Genomic DNA, 20,878 nt, shown 5'->3' with positions numbered 1-20,878 from the left:
TCTCATCCTCTGTCGCCACCATGCATTTGCCGCCATGTGCGTATGAAAACAAAGGCACTGTGCATGCGCGTTTTACCCATATTCTATCGCGATATTTCATTTTCTTATCGTTGCCCAACATTATACCGGTATTACTGTGAACGGTATGATATGGCCCAGCCCTAGCGACCAGTTGTCTAGACTAGGGCTGCCACGATTAGTCGACTAGTCACGATTACATCGACTATCAAAATCGTCGATGACTAATTTAATAGTCGACGCATCGTTTGAAGCTTTGTAAGATCCCAAAAGACGCAGGAATAAGTACTAGGATTTAAGAGTGTAATAACGGACTGAAACAGAAGATGGCAGCACTGCATGTACAAGGATGCCAAACCCCGAAGAAGAAGACTGTGTCCCAGAATTCATAGCGCAGCCCTGCTCAGTTTCCAGCAATGGCAGCAGCTAGTTAGTTTTAATGTTACTCTTATTATTCTTTCTGGGTCACAAAATAAATGTTTAACATATTTTCAGGCAGGAATGTAGCTGTGTAAACTTCAAATATCTGCTCAGTTTATCAAGACACCACATATTTTCAAAAGCGCTCCGACGTTGTCGGAGACGTCTGTTACCCGCTAGCTCGATAGCTAGCCGAGGTTCAAGGCTCACTAGACCCGGTGAGAACACCGGACTCCTGGCAAATCGTTTTCAAACCCACCGCCATCTTTCGCTACTCAGGTTAAACATGATATATAAGTCACTTAGATAACTTAAAAATGTTATTGTTTGGCTTTTTTTCAGTATTTTATTTGTTTCTGAGTAAATCGGTTTGGCTGAGATTAAAGTTATAGTTTTTACACAGCTGAATAAATGTCAAGCAGACAACTGATTACCAGAAGTGTGAGATGCTCGAGAATATACTCCGGTGTCCCGTTATATTTTAGATAGAAAGGTTTTTATTAAACTTCACCGAAACAATCTAAACTATCATTTTGTCTTTATTTTTACTTAGCACATACCTTAAACACTTAAAGCTGTAAGCTAATGATAGTTATATAAGACCAGATGCATGCTGGTGCAATAAGCTGTACGTTTTACGTTCATGATCTGATTAGTCGACTAATCGCAAAAATAATCAGTGACTAGTCGACTATCAAAATAATCGTTTGTGGCAGCCCTAGTCTAGACATCTAATGCAAAAAAATTTCTAGATGAAAAAGTGTAACAATTCATTAATATATTCAGAACTGCAGAAACCATTCCAGTAATTCTGCATAGGAGAAAATACTTTTGGTCCCCTTTATATAATTCCAGAAATGTACAGCCTTGAAGCAAAACCAAAATTCAAGCTAACTAGCTTGCATGAAAGTTAACCCACAAACGTGTTAGTCTACATATCAGCTAGTCAATTAGCATGCCAAGCAGCCAGTAGGCTAAACAGTGGACTGCAATGATTTGGAATGATAGGCCTCATTGCACACAACAGCACCCACCTCCATTTTGTCATGGATGACTGAAAGGCATAATTACACTTAATCACCCCTTTCGATGCCTGCTCTCTGCTCTTTTTAGAATAGAATAGAATTCAACTTTATTGTCATTGCACATGTCACAAGTACAAGGCAACGAAATGCAGTTTGCATCCATCCAGAAGTGCTTTAGCCATGATATAGATATATTACAAAATATATATAAGCAATAATAAAGGCAGGAGGGTGAAGAGTCCATTTTAAAGTGGAATCCTGCAGTGATAATGGTTAATCTAAGAGGTATATCTATGGTTAGATCTAAGGCTAACATAATTTCCTTTCTTTATCTCCTCCGATCCATCTTCTTAAAAAAAATAGCCACATCTAACTCCTTATTTAGTTTGTTCTTAAGAACAACTAAGAACAACAGTAGATTGGGTGTCAGCTGGCAGTGGAAAGATATACTGACAACAAATGTGAACACAGCTGACTGTTTCACTAGCTCACCAAGTGCTGGCCAGATGCAATACACTCTTGCCGCTCTATCTAGGATGTGAACTTTTGGATAAGTCAGCCAAACAGTCACTGTCCCTCTCAGTGTGTGTATTAATAGCAGACCTGTTGAATCGAAAGCAGAGCAGACATCTGCCAGCTCTGCCTGCTGCAGGACTCCCACCCACCTCCTGTTCTCCAGGAGGTGGGTGGGAGAGGAGGAGCTAACAGGTACAGAGGATGGCCCAAGTAAGAAGAAAATGGCAACATCTCAAAGCGAAGCAGAAAACAGAGCCTGGTCTGGTTTGTGCTGCTCATCTCTGCCTCTGGCTGATAAATCACTGACTATGCTGTAAAGTAGAGCAGGGCGATATGGCCAAAAGTATTTATCACGATATACATTTGAAAATTTGTGATAACGATATAACTGATGATATAATTGACACGACACAAAATACAACTCCACAACTTTACTAGAGCAAAAAAAAAAACATTCATGTATTTTCACTTAAACAAGCAGCTGTTTTTATGTGCATTAAAGCTATATAAAAATTTAACAGTGGAAATGGAAATTCCTTGCTAAAAGTTTAACAAAAGGCATTTCCAGCAGAAATGGGCTGACATATCCTGAGCATAACCATGTATAATATCCACTGAAGTTAAAAAAAAGGGGCTTTGCAACATGAAACCACAGTGTGACAAATAGAAAAGTCAAATATTTATTTTTCAGACCATAAGGTGCACGGGATTATAAGACACATTAAGCGAAACAAAGCAGTCAGATAAATAAAACTTTATTCAACTCATATTTCTTGCTTCTTCCACTTCTGTACCATTGATTCATTAATGCTGTATTCTATCACAGCTGCTCTATTCCCATGTTGTTGCAGTATATTAATGACTAACCTCGTATTGTGGATGGATTGTCTCAGTTGTTCTCCTGACTGAAGTTTGGTCCGTTTACAGCATCCTGCCATGCGATTGCATTTGTCTCTAACTATCAGGAACCCTCACGCTAACTTTTAATGAGTGGCAAAGTGTTAGCGTTGATTCCTCCAGATTCACTGTTTATGTTATAGCTGTGTCGCTAGCGATCACGAAGGACATCATTATAAACCAGCTAGCCCAACTTCAGTTACCTTACAAACGTCAGTGCTGTTTAGTTTCCTGTCTTCATTTATGTTGGAAGTGATAGCAGAGCTGTACGTTTGAATTTTTCCAGAAATTTCAGAACATGCTATATAATGCTCAGGAAACTAGCGAGCTAACTTCCGCCATCTTCCTGCTAGCTTCTAACTCCGTTAAGTGTAATAAATTCTGTTTTCATGGATGCCTGGATGTTAAACTTCATAGTTACACCTGGTAAAGCAGCAATGCTGATCGTTTTATTAAAGATGAAAGAATTTAGACAGTTTCTTTTAACTCTCAGTTATGCTGCAGTGTTTGTTTGACTTTGGGACCTGAAAGGATGGAGTTTAGGACCCAGATTACTCCCAGATTTACAAGCGCCTTAGTCCCACAAATACGGCAATAACGACGGCCCGCTTGCATGTTCTACAAAAAACTGTGCTGTGTATCTGACGGACAAACACCAAACCAGTTCCATATCACTGAAGTGGCACCATTTTCACAAACTAATTCTGGTTCATCCGCTTCACTCAACGAAACGCTTTCTCCCTTCTCATTCTCCATTGCCGCCATGCTTTTTTGGCCATGTGCGTATGAAAACAAAGGCACTGCGCATGCGCGTTTTACCCATCTTCTATCGTGATATTTCATTTTCTTATCGTTGCCTAACGTTGTACCGGTATTACCGTGAACGGTATAATATGGCCCAGCCCTACTGTAAAGCAGAGATTTCAAACACAGAACCCCTGAGCCAGAAAAGGCCTGCCAAAGGATCCAACCTACTGGGGGAGGGGGTATATTTTCTTGAGTTTTCACTTCTGTCATTACTTTTATTTGAGCCTGAGGTCTAAACTATAGCCTTCATACAAACAAAGACATTGCCTGCTCCACTATATCAAAGTAAGCAACACATAAGGCAAACAGAAAATGAGTTTTTTTTCCCTGTTAGTACATCCAGTGAAAAACATAAAGGGTACTGTTTTTTTTCACTATAGAGCAACTATTAAATTCTCTCAAAAAGGCTATAGCCTTTTTTTTTTTTTAAACACAAGCAGCTATCCATCCATCTGGCTTTGTGTGTACAATTCATTATTTCACTTATACAAAGTAGTGGCAGCTGCACAGGTCTCACTGCAAGAGACAAGTTAACCTCTCATACACTGCTCAGTGCTTTTGAACATGTCATTCTGCAGCCTCTACAATAAAAAGGCCGAAACAAAAGAAAGCGCAGAGTAGTTAGGGCCCTGTCAGGCAGAAATAAAGTGTCAATCCCACCCTCTCAGGCATATCGCAATTTTCAACTCAAGTCCTAAAAACTAATGGCACTTAGAGTGACAAGTCCCTACTTTGCATTCAGCGCCTAAAAAGCACACAGGCCTTGAAGAAAGTAAGCCAATGACTTGTTGCAATTCTATAACTTTCAACTTAGCTTTAGCAAAAATATGCAGTGGAACCTTTGACTCAGAGTGTCCTCGTGTCTTGAGACTTTATGCAATGCACAGCCTCTGCCACCTGTCACCCCATCCATTTACATGAGTCTCTCTTGGAAGCCTAGATAGCTTTGACTAATCCCCACCATAACTGACTGACAGCTGACCATTTGCTCACACAGACACTATTGCTAAGTAGGCCTGCATCCCCCTTGGATTTATAAATCACTCTTTTACACACACTTACAGGTCAGGTTTCCCTGACTTCTACTGCAATAGCATGCTTTTGAGGGTGCAAGAGGCTAAAGAAAGCAGGACTAAAGAGACACCTTAAAATGCACAAGTTCTCATACAACCAAAAAATCCAATGATACTGTCAATATCACGTTGCGGTGGCTACGAAGTACTACCAACTTCCACATATCACAAACTGGCATTTTAGTTGGCATTTCAATGGGGCAGATGATACATTTCTGTCTTAATCTTATTTTTGTAATAAGGAGGACAGCCTTGGATTAAGAGACTAGATATCACATGTAAAGATATTGCATATCAACGGACAAAGTACAAATGTAATGGTGTTGTTAAACCAAATGCAATAAAGTCTTCAGACAGTGTGATTACATTCAAGGAAGAGACCATAACTGATGCAAGTTCAAGTTCAAAACCCTACAAACTGACAGCAGAAAATGAGCATTTTGCTGTGTGTGCCAGAGTCGCTTTATACAACTTTACTTCTACACACTACAGAAAAATTAGCAGCTCTGCAGACAGTGAGTGAAATCAGTCACAATATGACTTTGTGGTAAGTGCTACGTAATCCGTCATGGATACAACTGATTGGTGAAATTGAGTAATTATAATTACAAGTTGTAATTCTTTTGTGTTTTATCTAAAAATACCACCCCGGCCTTCTACAGACAATTAAAACCTTCTGAAAAAAGGAATATGTCAATAACAGCCCAACCCAACCCGCTGTATCTACAGCGACCATCACAAATGTTGTTTTCTTCCAAAATTCATGACAAATGGATACAAATTTCACAGCATCTTTGGAAACATTCTTAAGATGGCTACATGCTGTGCCATTTTAGCAATCTCATAAATTTGCTGCATGCTACACTGTTTACTGCCCCAAAATAAACAATGCAGACCTTCACATTTGAAGCATGTATGCATGAGTAGGACATCTGCATACAATTACAGAAGATGCATTTGACCTTGACCTTCACTGTTAGGGTCCACGGTCAAAATTGACCTTGAAAAAACATTTAAAGAAACCATATCGAGTAATTTATGGAAAGGGCATGGAGACAGCTGTACAATACACTTTTTATGTTTTTAGTACGACGCATTGCGACGTGACAATGATGTCACAACAGGCTGAGGCCACCACATTGTAATAAACGCAGGCTGACATCTACATGTTGTAATGAAAACAAATCATCAGTTTTGGTATTGGTACTACTTTGGTGCCTAACTTGACCTCTGGGGGTCGTTGGGCACTCTTGGCATCAGCTATCAGATTTTTTTTTTTTTTTTTAAATAAACACTAAAAGTGCATCGCTATTAAAAAACAAACAAACAAACAAACAAAAAAAAAAACAATACTGTGTGTTGGTACTTATACAAACATAAAGCATCACTATGACATATCTTTTACTAATACAGTGATTCTGCCCAGCTGTGCACCTCTGAGGAGCCTGTTTGGCCACACAAAATTCCCACAAACCTTCCTTCAGTCAGGCTGATACACTAATGCCTCTTTTCCACTAGTACCTACTCAGTTTAGCTCAACTTTTAAGGTTTTCTATTAGGTGGCAGTACCTGGTACCAGGTACTTTTTCAGTACCTGCTTGGCTAGTGTTCCAAGCAAGCTGCGTCAATACGAATATGTGACATCAACAGACTGCATGCCACCAATTGCCCAGTCAGTGGCATCACTCGATAGTCATCGAGAGCAACATCTTCACAATAATCAAAACTGCCATTTTTAAAACCGGGCAACAAGGGAAATGGCTGCACACAAACCAACACCGTGGTCCCTGAGCCGGACAAAAAGCAGTTGACTGAGCAGCAGTCTATGGCCATTGTTGTGTGGTGTTTGCATTGCAAACAAATGACGTCCCAGATGTTCAGACACGTTGCTATAACAGCCCCATGCACATTGAGGTGGTACTCAATAATGGGAATGGAAAACAACGGAAACTGAGTAGAGTCAAGTGGAGTCGAGTAGGTACTAGAGCAAAAGAGGAATAAGTTGTGAAACACTGACAAGTCCAAGGGACTGTGAAACTATTGTACTACTTTGTGTGTTTTATGTGTGGAATTGGGAAGCATGCTTGTATCCAGCTGGTTACCAAATGATGCAGGCACAGAGCAAATAAACTGAAAAGACAAAATGGAAAGTGAAGAAATGAACAATGTAGATTTTTTTTTTTTTTTTTAAATCCAAATCCAGCGACAAGGAAAATCTTCTGTCTGATTTGCAAAATCATCTGCAAATCAGGAGGGGTACACAGCTCCTTCAGTCTCCTATTTAGTGGTTACGTTAAAGAAAAGCATGCTCTGTGCTACAGCAATAAACCAGGCTTTAGTTTCAATAAAGGGGGTTCAAAGACATGAAACAAGCCCAGAGTGGAGATATGACAAACTGACTGAGACTCAAACCAGCACAGAGCAAAAACACAATCATTAATAAAAACCAGAAAACATTTGCTGTATATGATGCCTTTTTCTTCCACTGGCTCAACAATGATGCTAATAAAACAAAAGGAAGGAGGCAGCCAAAGAAGGTTCTGTGTAACCAAGCTCTTTAACACATCTTTAACGATGAGTTAAAAGGACTAGCTTTATAAGGGGGAGTGTGCTTTCACACATTAAGTAAGAAAATAACAGTTCTGTCCAGAGGAATTGCAGGAAAGACATTCGTTGTTTGTTTTTTTTCCCCATTTAGTCATTTCCATTTATGATATCTTATATTGATCCTGAGAAAAAAGATGTGAAGATCCTTTTTCTCAGTGGAAAATGGTGAACATAATGAGAAAACATGGTCCTGGGCCCAGTGGTGGGAACAAGCTGAATGAGTTCTAGTCAAAGCCAGTCAGTCTGTGTCAACACAGGACTGCATAAATAGCTGCATCCTGCTTCTTTCTCATCCTCTCCTGGCCCAGTCCAAACAATAGCATGGATTAACTGTCCTTCCCATCTACTGGCAGTGGGCAACAGTAACCAGGACTGCAATTAAGAGCCCCTCTGGCTGCTCTCTGTAGACACAGTCCTGAAGCTTTAGCGATGGAACCAAATCCAGCAAAACAGCTCTACTGTGCACACGTGCACACACAGTAGCCAGTAAATATGTTGATAAGGTTCATTAATGGCTGCTTGTAGCCAGGAAGGCTTTCATAGGTTAAGGGCTTTTCATCAGCTAAAGAGTGCCAAGAGCACAAAATGCTGAACCCTCTTAGTACAAAGTTTAACCCCGCCATCAGTTGGACCATAACAGTAAGAAACAATACTCTGTAATGAAACAACCAAGTGGTAGTGACTGAAATACACTGCCTGGACTGAGACTATATACAGACCATCATTTTTAATCTGTGGAATTATACATAACAAACACAATCTAATATGATTTTGGTTCTGTGCAAGGAGATGAACAGGACTCTGCTCTCTTAGGGACACCCACTAGAATACTAAGTAAACCTTTCAGAAGCCTTGCCTGCACATGTGCAAATAATAAGCACTGTCTCCTCATTCCACTATTTTAGAGTGCAACAATCCATGTGGCTAATGGCTCTGACCACAGGATCCAAAGGCCACACTAAAAAAACAAAACAAACACAAACAAAAAAAGCGACAAAAAAACAACAACAACAAACCACCACAGAATAACCATCAACCCAACAACTGGAGAGAGCTGCTGCTAGAAAACACAGGAACAAGTAGTACCTATGCAATTACTATGTGTGCCAATAAGTATATCTCACACAGCAACCAGCTGGAAGAAAGCACAGACTGGCCCACCATCTAGCTCAACAGTAAGGTGAGCGGCATTGTGGACTAATCTGAATACTACAATTGTAGGGATGCTACTGAAGACTCCATGAAACTGATAAACATTCCAGACTGGTTACTACTGGGGTTGTAACAATTTCTCCCAAACAATGGTTTTGGTTCATACCACAATTTTGGGGGCCCACATTGTTAGTTTATACCTTAATTCATTCTTTAGATGAAGTGCATAACAAGAAAAAAGTAAATTGTCTTCTCTTTACTTTAATGGATAATGCATGTTGGTTGCTTGCCACCAACAGCAGCAAGCGATAACATGAAGCCTGCCATTTAATCAGATATCCCCTGCAGTCATGCAGTCAAACTGTTCACAGAGCAGAGGGTACAACGCTGTCCAGTCACGCGTACAATATCAAAGTCTTAGGATAAATGAGCATGTGTGTGGTTTGTGATTGCATGGGTGTGTACGGCTCAATGAGAAAGTAACCACAGCTTCCTCATTGCCTCAACTGCACCTCTCAAGTTTGTGAGAACTCCATTTGAAAAAGAAAAAGCAAATTAACATCTAGCTGACTGCCCTTGAAGGAACACCTTTGAGAGCCCTTTCTACATGCATAAATAATCATGAGACCGATTTCAGACTCCTTTAGGATTAAGACTGCATGCACACCCACACCGTCTGAAAAACAAGCTTAACAGAGTACATCTCATTATCCAATTCAGGAGATGGACTTAGTCCCATGGTTTTAGTCTCAGCAAAGCCACCTGATATGACAAATATCATAATTATGTCATGGAAGGACACGCAATGTGTCTGTCTGCACTGTCAGTCCTCACAGGAAAATCAATGAGACAGTTAATTCAGTGCAATGGGACACTCACAGACATCAGCTGTAGTTGGGCTGACCTTGTAGCCTACGGCAGCTCTCAAAATGATCCATGCCCAGCAGCACAGTGCTGGAACACACACCTTGGTATTTAAAACAAGTTCTGTTACACAGTCCCAGGGCTCATAACTGTTGAGTTAAAGTTATCTTACAACAACAGCGAACACATGCTCAGGCTCCGTATAAAGACTAAGTGCCGATGTGTCACAGCAGGGTGAGACAAAACTGTGTGAAACAGGTGCTAGCCACATTCCCACCCATCACACTGCTGTGTGCTAAAACTGGCTATTAACGTGACTTTGAAAAGACGTTCTGTGCAGTTTGATTCCAAAAGCCTGTTTTCTAACAATGTTTTTAGTTTTGTCTTTTTTTCCTTTCCTTTTTTGGAAGAGCTAGGGGAGTTAATAAAGTGGACAAGATAGTGAACTAGTGCTCAAGGCAACAGGCCCGGTGCTCTTCAGTGGAAGATAAAATGACTGCTGAAACTTAATGAGTGCATTACACTTTTAAAAATGCGCTGCATCAACATTCACATCCTGTCTAGTACACACCTCTGCAACTCACCAATACAATGTTCTAATTAGCTGTGTGACTCATTTCATTTCTTTACCATCATTCATCAGCCAAACATCTTTTGCATACCTACAGCCGGAGCATCATACTCATCACCCAGTAGTATTTCAGGAGCTGAGTATGCCAAAGATCCACAGCTGGTGGTCAGCTTTTTTCCTGGCTGAAACTTGTTACTGAATCCAAAGTCAGTGAGCTTGACCAGCCCTTGTTTTTCAAAGAACACCACGTTCTCGGGTTTCAAGTCCCTGTGCACCACGTGCAGCCGATGACAGTAGGAGATAGCGTGGACAATTTGGGCAAAATATTTCTTAGCCAACTCTTCGTTCAAGCCCTCCTCATGCTTCATAATGTAGTCAAACATATCTCCTCCATCTCCAAGCTCCAGGATGAGATAAAGCTTCGTCTGCGTATCTATCACTTCATACAGGCGCACAATGTTGGGGTGCTGCACCAGCTTCATGCAGCGGACCTCCTGGAAAAGATGGCCCGTCGCCACTGTGTCTAGCTTAGTCTTGTCAATCACCTTCACCGCCACTTTCTCCCCAGTGAAGACATGGCGTGCCAGCTTGACTACAGCGAAGTGGCCACGGCCCAGGGTCTTGTCCAGGTCGTACAGGCCGGCGATCTTGCCATCGTAGCCACGCTTAAAGCCTGCCATAACTCTGGAAGGTGAGGGGGAAAGGGGAGCCCCCGCTATGGGCAGGAGCGGGTTGGATGAGTCAAGAGGGTCCAGCTTATTTCAGTTCATCAAAGGCTTAATGTTAAACCCATGGTTCCAGCTTCCTAATGCGCAGAAGACACAAACAAGCAAAATGCATTAATTGCCTGTCATGAGAAAAGCTGATGTTAAAAAAACAGAGAGAAGCACCTTTTTCCATTGTGGTGACATGTCAGTCTAGCCTAAATGCATCTGCCTGTCTCTTTATACAGCGTTATACAGAATAGGCTTGGCTACATGAGAGAATTAATTGAGTTCAGCTAAGCGTACTGAACATATATATGTTAGCACAAAACCCGGTGTGTTTAACCACTCAGCTTTCTGAATGCAGTGAGCTTGGGCTTGTTTTGACAGGGTGGTTGCTAACTGCTGCACCAGCTAATGCATCCCAACTCGTTGCCTCGTACTGATAAAAATTGAACTTTCCTAATATGTATACATACATTAAATGTTTAAAAATACTTGTTACAACAACGGCAGAGTTTAAGCTCGTAACTCAGCTGTGTAACGGGCCCGGAGGTAGCACAACCAACTAACGTTAGCTCCCACCCGGGGGACGAGGGTAGCTCGTTGTTCATTGATTGATCCTATGTTAGCTTACCGGATGACTCACGTTAATCACTTTGAAACAACGGAACGTCACCAGCCCACCCTACAGAATTTTCAACACAAACTCATTTTTCGTTTTGGTCACTCGGGGGAACAGGTGTTTCTTTCAATACCACCCAGCTAGCCTTAGTTAGCATGTAGCATATAGCAAGCTAAAGTTACTACGGTTCACTCAGCTCACCGCTCCAGCTTCTCTCCGCTAACCATAAACCCGCGTGTCCAAGTCTTCACCGGGTACCTTATGCGCTCCGGGGCTGTTTGTTTGTGGCGAATAATCACAAAAGACCAGGACGGTGCAGCCTCTTCAAGAAGACCACGGCACTACACGGTGCCTATGCCCAGCGTTCATTCCATGAAGGAGGCATTGCATCGTTGGCAACAGCTGCCCTAATCGGAATGGTAGTATCCTCCCAGCCGAAGCGGCGGGGCTGTGGCGCTGCCTTCGGGTGCTGAAAGTGTCAAAAATGTCACACCGTCACACTTATCATAGAATTGCTTTAAACATTATACACAAGGTATAAAACGTATTTCCTTTCTTGAATAGATATGGATCACGATTAACTACAAAACCATTAAATTTTTTTTAAATGCAATAACAAGGTAGCATTTTTTTCATGGAACCTACAGTATAGACACTAATTGTTTTTGATCGCTTTTGTTATTATTGCTAATTGACACTAATAAGGTTGTAGTCATTTGGACAGGCATCAGCAAATTGTATATATTCACAATCTAGCAGACTGAATACAGGTTCTTTCGAGGAGTACTTGAAGGTAGCATATCAGCATCATCAACCGCATTCAACTCTGACGTCAAACAGTCTTGATTGGAAAAGGTTGCTGAACAACACAAATATTGTAGACAGATACTGCAGCAACAACAAAAATAATGATAATGTTACAATAATAATAATAATAATAATGACACATTTCCCTGAAAGTTCAAAAACCGTATACTATGAGATAGCAGGAAGTACTTTACTTCTTCCGTGATTTTTAAAAAAGATAAATGTCAAAAGTGATAATCAACCTGAAATAATTGGGTTCCATACTTCAAGACTTTAACACAAACCTCATTTTCGGACATATTCCCTGTCTCTGTTGTTTGGTCTTTGCAGTAAAAGGTGTGCACTGACACCTAGTGTCAGACAATCAGATCTATGTTTAGGCCTTTACTCCGCATCCTTTCTCTTCTCTTATTCAGTATTACTCTTAGTTGAAAATTGTGATCTTTAAACCTTTTCTCTCTATTTTTGCTCTATCACACAGTGTACCTATACCTGATCTGCCAGTAAGGCATGTTATCTGGCTCAATGATTCACTGAACATCCAGCTTTCCCTCACAGGTGCTTAGTGACTTTCATTATTCAGTTGCAGCTTTTATTTTTTGCTCGCTCAGTCGGAAGTATTCCACACAGAGAAGGTGCATTTTCCATGTTGAAATGTGTGCAGTGAAAAATAACAAAATCAAAAGACATGCATATAAATACATAACAAATGTAAGACATTCAGAGTTTATGTGCAACAAGATAAAGTTGAGTAATTCATATCCCATTGTGTTGTGCTCTACGGTAGCTACATAAATGCTGAGCAAATACAGCAGAGCTAAATTTAACATATAAATTATTCAGTTTTGCTCCTCCAGCTCATAGGCCTATTTCCTCTTTGTCATACCGAATTCTTGCACAAACTCACAAAGCAGACTCAAAAATAGTTGGAAAGTTCAAAGTGTTTATTTACACTTAAGTAAAGAGCTCTGCAACAGGAGCAGTGGCTACCAGATTTATCCTTTGAATCCATAAAATGCCAGTTTGTGTGACAGGCAGCAGCTTTTGACAGTTTAGCATACATACATATAGTTAGTATTTGGATCTGGGAATACCAGGTGCTGTAAGCTTTTCCTGTTTTTCACTGCTCCTGATGTCTAGAAAAAGAGCACTGAAAATTAAGGCAGTGACCCATTAAATTGTACACATTTAATGCATCCATTTTGTATAACCTGTTAGTAATGTCCAAAAGCCATTTATGTCTAGTTGGGACAGTTTAGTGTCTGTTTTGATATTAGTTTTTTGATCAGACAAGAGAAACATCCGAGCAATCAGGTTAGGGCCAGTGATTGGGTTACCTCAGTGATTAGGTATACAGCCAGGGTTGGGGTTAAGGTTAGGGTTTTAGAAGGTTGGAGTTCTGAGAGACAGAGACAGCACAGCTAGGTTAACCCTTCAAATCCATAAATTCCCAGTTTGTGAGCCCAAAGAATATATATTTTTAATATTAGTTTTTTGGTAAAACAAAGCAATACCTCTAACCAATAGGATTAGGGCCAGGGGTTGGGTTACTCCAATGGTTAGGGTTACAGCCAAGGATGGGGTTAAGGCTTTAGAATATTGGGTAGGGTTGGGGTTTGAGTGAGAGAACATACCCCCAAGTTCACCCTTTGAATCCATAAATTTCCAGTTTTTGCTCCAAGTGGCAGCTTGCGAGCTCACCACCCCGAGCATGCCCTATCTCATGTGATCTCCGAAGCTAAGCAGAGTGGGGCCTTGTTAGTACTTGGACCGCCTGGGAATACCAGGTTCTATAGGCTTTTCTTGTTTTTCAGAAAGGTACTGCTCCTGATGTGGAGAGAAAGAGCATTGAAAAATAAGGCAGAGGCCCATGAAAGAATACACATGTACCATGTTAGTGTTAGGGTTTTAGAAAATTAGGGTTTCAGAATATTGGAAAGGTTGTAGTTCCGAGAGACAGAGACAGTACAGCTAGGTTCACTCTTCGAATCCATAAATTCCCAGTTTGTGCTACAAAGATCAGCTTACAGCTATATCAACCTGAGCTTGCTTGATCTTGTCTCATCTCAGAAGCTAAGCGGGATTGGGCCTGGTTAGTACTTGAATAGAAGACCACTTGGGAATACCAGGGGCTTAAAGTTTATCTTGTTTTTTCAGAATGGGAATGTTCCTGATGTGTAGAGAAAGATCATGGAAAAATACGGAAATGGGCAGAGAGTATACATTTTTAATGTTAGTTTTTTGGTAAAACAAGCAATAACTCTAACCAATAGGATTAGGGCCAGGGGTTGGGTTACTCCAATGGTTACGGTTACAGCCAAGGATGGGGTTAGGGCTTTAGAATATTGGGTAGGGTTGGGGTTTGAGTGAGAGTTCATACGCCCAGGTTCACCCTTTGAATCCATAAATTCTTACTTTGTGATCAAAGCAACAACGTACTGCCATAACACACTGAGCATGTGCCAATTTAATCTCATTCTGGAAGCTAAGCAGGTACAAGACCAAATATCTCTTGTTGGAGCAGTTTGTTGTTGTGTTTAGGGCTAAGTTTTGGCCAGAGAAGAGAAAGTGCCAATTGATGGCGACAGGGCCAAGGTCAGGGTTGATGGAAATTACCAAACTACAGAGGAATTTAGGAGACGTCCCAAAAATAAAAGTTGAAACAATCTGCTTGACTGACATGCATGACTGACAATGTTGTGACATACTCTGAATGAGACGACAGATGGTTTACTGTGGGATTTCCTCATTGACCTGTCTCCCCAATGTGATATTTGTGTAGGGTATGTTTGGTCAGAGGGTTCCTTTGTTTGTGCGCATGCGCTATCCAGCATGCTGCCTGCTGTAACCCATAATTTCCTTCAGGATTAATAAAGTATTCTGATTCTGATCTGTTCCAGGGCATGACTGAGCATCTGGACAGCCTGAGGGGCAACCTGGCAGTGTCCTATGGACCAAAACATAAAGTCCCAGAGGTGTTCTATTGGATTACATCAGGTGAGCATGGAGGGCAGTCAATGGTATAAAATCGTTCATCCTCTAGGAACTGCATCACATGAGGCCAGGCTTTTATGTGCACGGTCTGTGCATCCCATATGCCTCCCTCAACCATCACAGACCCAACAAGGCAGCTTAAAGTTCTAATGACTTGTCTTCCTTTCACATCTGTCACATGAAGAAGGATTTCATGTTAGTATGTGTGAGTATGTGTGAAAATACACAGCACCAGTGGGCAATCTGACAATTCTGGTATTTTATGAAAATGCCAACTGGGCTCTACAGTGCTGAGCAGTGAGCACAGGGCCCACTAAGAAAGGTCATTTTATAGGGGAGTTTTCATCCTGAAACAAATTTCAGTGGGTTCCATCCGTACAACCATTACTGTTTTAGTGGTTATCTCAGTGTTGCAATTGTTGTTAACATCATTAATACCAAAGAGGCTGAAACTGATTAACAACCCTGTCTGCTACTTAACCGAGCAGATTAATACCCCAGTTTAACTGACCTGATAATATACTGTGATGAATAAGCGTTCCTTTATTATGTTTATTTATTCATGTATTTATTTATTTATTTATTTATTTATTTAGTTAGTTAATAAGTTAGCCAGTTAGTTGAGCAGTGTCTATAACAAGGAGCACTAAAGTAATTCTGGAAGCTATTTGTCATCCTTTAATTTGTCATAACCTGTTGGTTTTCAGGATTATCAGTCACTTTCATGTTCCCTTATGCTTTGGTTATGACAGAGCTGCGTTTGTATTTATAAAGAGATTATGAATAGATGGAGTAACAACAGAAACAATCCTCTTGCTTGCTTTTCTTTTTTCAAACTCAAGATGGGAGTGTTGCTTTATGTTTGTCTTCCCATCACACACCAGTGCACTTCCCACTAGCGATGATCCAAATAATGCAAGGTTCCTACAATAGATTAATAATAACAGATTAAATATTAGGCAAAATTGTCAGTACATACCTTGTCATCTGCCAAATGACCCGTTCTGGGATTGGGACCCAGTTGCATTTACCATTTCAATTGTCTTGTACCATATGTAACATTTAATTTCACATGTTTGTTTTCTGTATCAGTTCAAATCTTGTCCAACAAAGCAGAGCTGCAACTATTCATAAAATGAATGCTGGATTATTTTCTTTCTTTTTTTTTACTGCATCAGTTTCATCACGCGAACTGAAGAGGAGGAGAAGGACAGGTGCTGCTAGGGTGAGACAGGCGTCTCTCGCGGAGTCCTTTAGTGCTGCAGGCAGGCAACATACTCAAATAGCGCACAACCTCAGGTTTTTTATTTCTATATGATTATTCTGCATCATTAAGCAATTATTATATTATTATTACAATTACATAACGCAATTCTATATTGTATTATGAAATACAATTAAACATTAAGTTTTTGTACAGAGAATCGGTATCGGATCAGCATCATCGATACCACCCTGAATTTTACTTGGTATCGGATCGGAAAGGAAATCAGTGGTATCGCACATCACTACTCGGTAGTCACACACAGGAGCGTTTGTGAGAGAGCTCGTGTCATCGCGAGATCTGAGCGCGGGATTCCCCTCGGCGGTAGGTGGAGACTGGACACAGCAGAGTGGAGTCGGTATTCAGGCAGATGATCTCTCTGGTTCTGCTTTTGTGAGCGCTAGGCTAGCTTGTAAACAAGAGCAAAACCCCCCGGCCGAGTCTCGGAGAAATTTCATGACTGAACACGCGGGTGTTTTTTTGGTTACTCACAGCTGCCGTGTACGCCGGTATGCTTTTCTTTCCGTTTCCACTACACGTCTTTGCTTTCGACTCTGCAACATACTGAGACGCTGATGCTGCCCAAATGAGCTAACCTCTCAACTGTCTTGAAAGACAAAATCAACATTTTCACTTAGACCTAAGGTAAGAGTTGCAGTTCAGGTAAAGCTTTTTGCTTTGCTGGGACACAGTTCTGTTCTTGTGAAATTCCTTCAGATTCACTGTCACCGGGCTTTGCCTTTGCAGGTGTTGGTAAATATCACAGGGGGAAACGTGTCCAGCGGCTACCAGCTCACGTATAGATGTGTTTGACGTGTTTGTATAAAGTAGTACTTAACCTAACCTGAAAAATACATTCATGCATGTAGCTACGATTATTATTAAGATTTTTTTTTAGCGGTTATTTATTATATTTAATGATAAATTTGATAAATGTAAAATGTATGTTTTAAAATAAGAGATCTATTTCCAAGAACCATATAGCAAATTTAGACACATAGCCAAATCATATAGCACCACAATATATCTGAAGATAAATAAATATTACATGTTAAAAGGTAACAGAATGTAGATTCATAGTTTTGTACATCTAAGAGGTGCTGTGTACAGTGTTTAAATTCAGTCTAAGAACAAAGGTAAGCAGGCACTATTTGCAATCGAGCCTTGGTACAGTGCTGCTCTCTTCGATTTGCGAGGTAGGATCACCCCACTTTTTCATATAAGGTGCAATGGTGAGTAAGACAGTAATCACCTGTGATAGATAAACTGTAATGCACTGTGATCCACAGAATCAAGAGGATTCAAGGTGGACCTAGAAGGTTAATCAAGCAAAAATTGTGGATTGCACAATATTCTAGTGTGCAATTCTAGTGCATGAGCCTGCAACTTGTTGATTTAAATCAAGATTTGTTTCTACAAACATAACCAGCCAACCAACCTTTGTCATCAATAAATTTTGTCAGTTAAATCACGTTACTACGGGGCCCCTCAACGGTATGTTCCATCGTTATGCCAGTTTATGTTTATGTAAATTACATGCTGCAGGATAGGAATGCGAAAATGTTAAAATATGCTGACGACATAGCTGTTGTGGATCTCTTTTGTAGCAACTCTGTTTTGCTCAGGAATGTAGGTTGGAATAATGGCATAACTCTCATTGGTTGTTGATTAATTTTGCCAATGTGAAAGAGCTTGTCTTGAATTACACAGGCTCCATAAAAGGTCTTTCACTCTCTGGTCAGTCTGTGGAAGTCTGGGAACATATATTAATGTAAAGATAAACTTTTATAGTTAATGCTAATTCCATTTACAAGACTGCTAATAAGAATTTTTTTCTTATCAGGATATTGGGAGGCTCTGCAGTTAGCCACAACTGTGGAAAGAGTTGATGTCAGCTTGATTGAAAGCATGCTTCAGTTCAGTATCTTAGTCTGGTATGGTACCTCGATTGTTGAAAATAGGAAGAACTGAACAGGATTGTCAGAACTGATTGGTCGACACCAAACTTCATTGGATAAGCTTTGTCATCAGGCTGTCTTAAGTAAAGCCCGGCCTATTGTTGCAGAATGTGAACACCTTTATTTTGAATTTGAAATAATGACCTCTGAACGATTTTATAGGATGCATCTAGCTAGTAAAAAGGTGTATACGGGATCATTTGTGCCAAAAGCAATCAGCGTACTAATTAATAAGATGCTGTGATTTATTTCTATAGTTGTCTTGAATTTTTATATGCATATGTATGTATGTTGGCTGATAGCCACCAGAATTTTTATTCTGACAATTTTCCATTAATTTGGACAATAAAGTCATTCTATTCTAATTTTCTTGGTAAACGTTCCACATGGTTCTTAAAAGTCCTGGAGTCTAACCTCCAGGCAGAGTCCTTTAATGCAATTAACAGTTTCAATTTTTCAATTTTGTGACCATGAAGGGTTTGAATATAGATTTTTGGGTGATGTTGTAAATAACACGCACTTAGTTTAAACAGAGTAATGGGAGTCTATGTACACACTGAAAGTTTTCCTGTCATGTCAGTTGGAGCATTGAATTCACCCCTTGGGGTGCAATTTTGTGCATCCTGAACCAGTCGGCATGGATTACCTGCCTTGTTTAAGAATTTGATTCATTCATGTCATTCACACATCGTCACACCACAGCCACTCTTGTTTTGAAGAAGAAGAACAGATGCTTATTAGCTAGCTTTTGACCAAGAATGGTGACTTCAAGTGCTGCTGAAACAGGGTTAAAATCAGTTGTTTGTTTACAGCAACACTCTGTTTTTAAGGCAGTTGGTCGAAGAAAAGAATCAAAGGGCTTGAACTCGACGATCCGGAATTAGACAGCAGCAGTCCACGGACCGTGGGAGAGCATATACACAAACCTTCCCCTGCAGGCTATATGATAAAGCACTTAACAGAAAAGTGCAAAAGACATGAGAGCAGCTGTAGCCACTTGTACAATAGCATGAAGCTTCACCTTTTTTCAGGCTTAGTATAGTAGAACAGCTGGGTTATTTGTGTTTGTGTTTTTTTTTTCATGACATTCATTGTTTGATCTGTCAGACCCAATTGCACCCACCCAAAATTTATTTTTTTTCTTTTAACCACCAACCGCCACTGTTTGTGTGATAAGAAAGTTATGATATATTTCAAAAGCAAACTGTAGATTAAACCACAGAATACAAGCAAGGTATCTTTGAACTGTAATTATAAGAGTCAGCAGCACTTGACTCAAGTCAGTGATTATCTAAGGCAAACATCATTCATATGCATCCATAGCTGTGTTTTCCTTTGAGAAAGGGAGGATTAATCCCACACATCCCCTTTTGTCATATTCATTTATCAGCTGATTGATAATAATAAGTACTGTCAAAAATAAGAATAACTATCAGTCTGATCATGGTCCTTTGGTGTGCAGCTTTGTAACCTAGCACTCTGAGCAAATGGAAACCGGCTTGCTGTTGCCTCTATATTGGTTCACAAGAGGTGTTCACAGTAATGACACTGGAGCTGTGAAAATAAAAATACCACAGTGAAGCTTTTGTGGTATTCATGGTCGATAAACTCACAGACAAGATGTTATTTCATATTTCTGGAGTTTCCAATATTCTTTTTGCATGTTTTCTGAATCAGACATTAATCCAAACAGACTGAAATCCTAGTGAGAATTCATGTTTGTTTTAACACCAGAACCGCAAAGGTAGTCATTTTCAAAATGCTGCACATCTGCAAACCTTCGTTCCTTCAATTTATCCATCTGTCTTCTTTTGAAAAGCAATGTTCCATAAGCAAGATAGAGGGTAAGTGGGAAGCTACTCACATTAAAAGCAGTGCAAAAAGCATAAAAAATGTTTGGACCAATCTCTAAAATATCCAAATGTAGCCTTTCTAAATTACGAAAATGATGAATGAATTTTCACATTATTTTCCAAACAGCTTTTTAATCCAGGTATGAGCTTGTGCCTTTATGTCGCCAACTTTCTCAATAATTCACTGTAATATGTTGTATTAAGTTTCTGTAGATCAGTATTGTGGCATTTCTTCAACATCACCATTAATACATAAGTAGTACTTCCATTTTCCCTAAAACCATACTTGTGTTCCTTCAATAATTTATATTTACCAATAAAGTGATCCAGTGGTTATAATGTCACATCTTGATTACATCACCATAAGCGATTTGACTTGACGTGTCACCTGGCTTTGTTTCTTTGCCCTGTCCCTTTTATACTTCCAATATGATCTGCATTTCTGCTCTTGTCTTTGGAATAATTCAAAGCCATTCTCTGCAACCTTTCACTATAGCTCTGGCTTATTTAGCAGATTTTGAGTCCCCTCTGTGAAGACCCCTACATTTTTAACAGTGGAAATAAGTGATATTTATGCATTTCCATATCCCCTAAGTGCTGAGCAAAATTGACTCTCATTACTTTTTACAGCAACTCTGGTGCACACAGTATGGGTTCAGTTCAGTTTGTTGGAAAGCAGATTATACATTAGGCTAAGTCAGAAAACATACCACTGCAAAGGCA

The 20,878-nt window shown here is 40.1% G+C and overlaps 2 protein-coding genes across 3 annotated transcripts in view; one reads left to right on the top strand and one right to left on the bottom strand.

Moving 5' to 3' along the window:
- The window catches only part of snrka (SNF related kinase a), a 56,838-nt gene extending 45,102 nt beyond the window's left edge, over positions 1–11,736 (bottom strand). Inside the window, exons 1-2 of one of the 2 annotated variants that reach the window (XM_082551019.1) lie at positions 11,481–11,736; positions 10,042–10,755 (exon numbers count right to left, since the gene is read on the bottom strand). In XM_082551019.1, coding sequence (XP_082407145.1) covers positions 10,042–10,630 — 589 coding nt within the window. In that variant the 5' untranslated portion in view covers positions 10,631–10,755; positions 11,481–11,736. The remainder of the gene's footprint in view (positions 1–10,041; positions 10,756–11,480) is intronic. The other variant, XM_082551020.1, reaches the window with a different exon arrangement.
- Positions 11,737–16,667: 4,931 nt separating this feature from the next.
- Positions 16,668–20,878, top strand: part of pomgnt2 (protein O-linked mannose N-acetylglucosaminyltransferase 2 (beta 1,4-)) — a 28,886-nt gene continuing 24,675 nt past the window's right edge. The window contains exon 1 of the mRNA XM_082550843.1: positions 16,668–16,989. The gene's annotated coding sequence lies outside the window, so the exon portion shown is untranslated. The remainder of the gene's footprint in view (positions 16,990–20,878) is intronic.

The sequence above is a fragment of the Aulonocara stuartgranti genome (genome assembly GCF_965226115.1).
Source record: "Aulonocara stuartgranti genome assembly, chromosome: 11".
Classification (NCBI taxonomy): Eukaryota; Metazoa; Chordata; class Actinopteri; order Cichliformes; family Cichlidae; genus Aulonocara; species Aulonocara stuartgranti.
The sequence above is the reverse complement of the archived record's forward strand: the minus strand, read 5'-3'. Positions and strand labels throughout refer to the sequence as shown.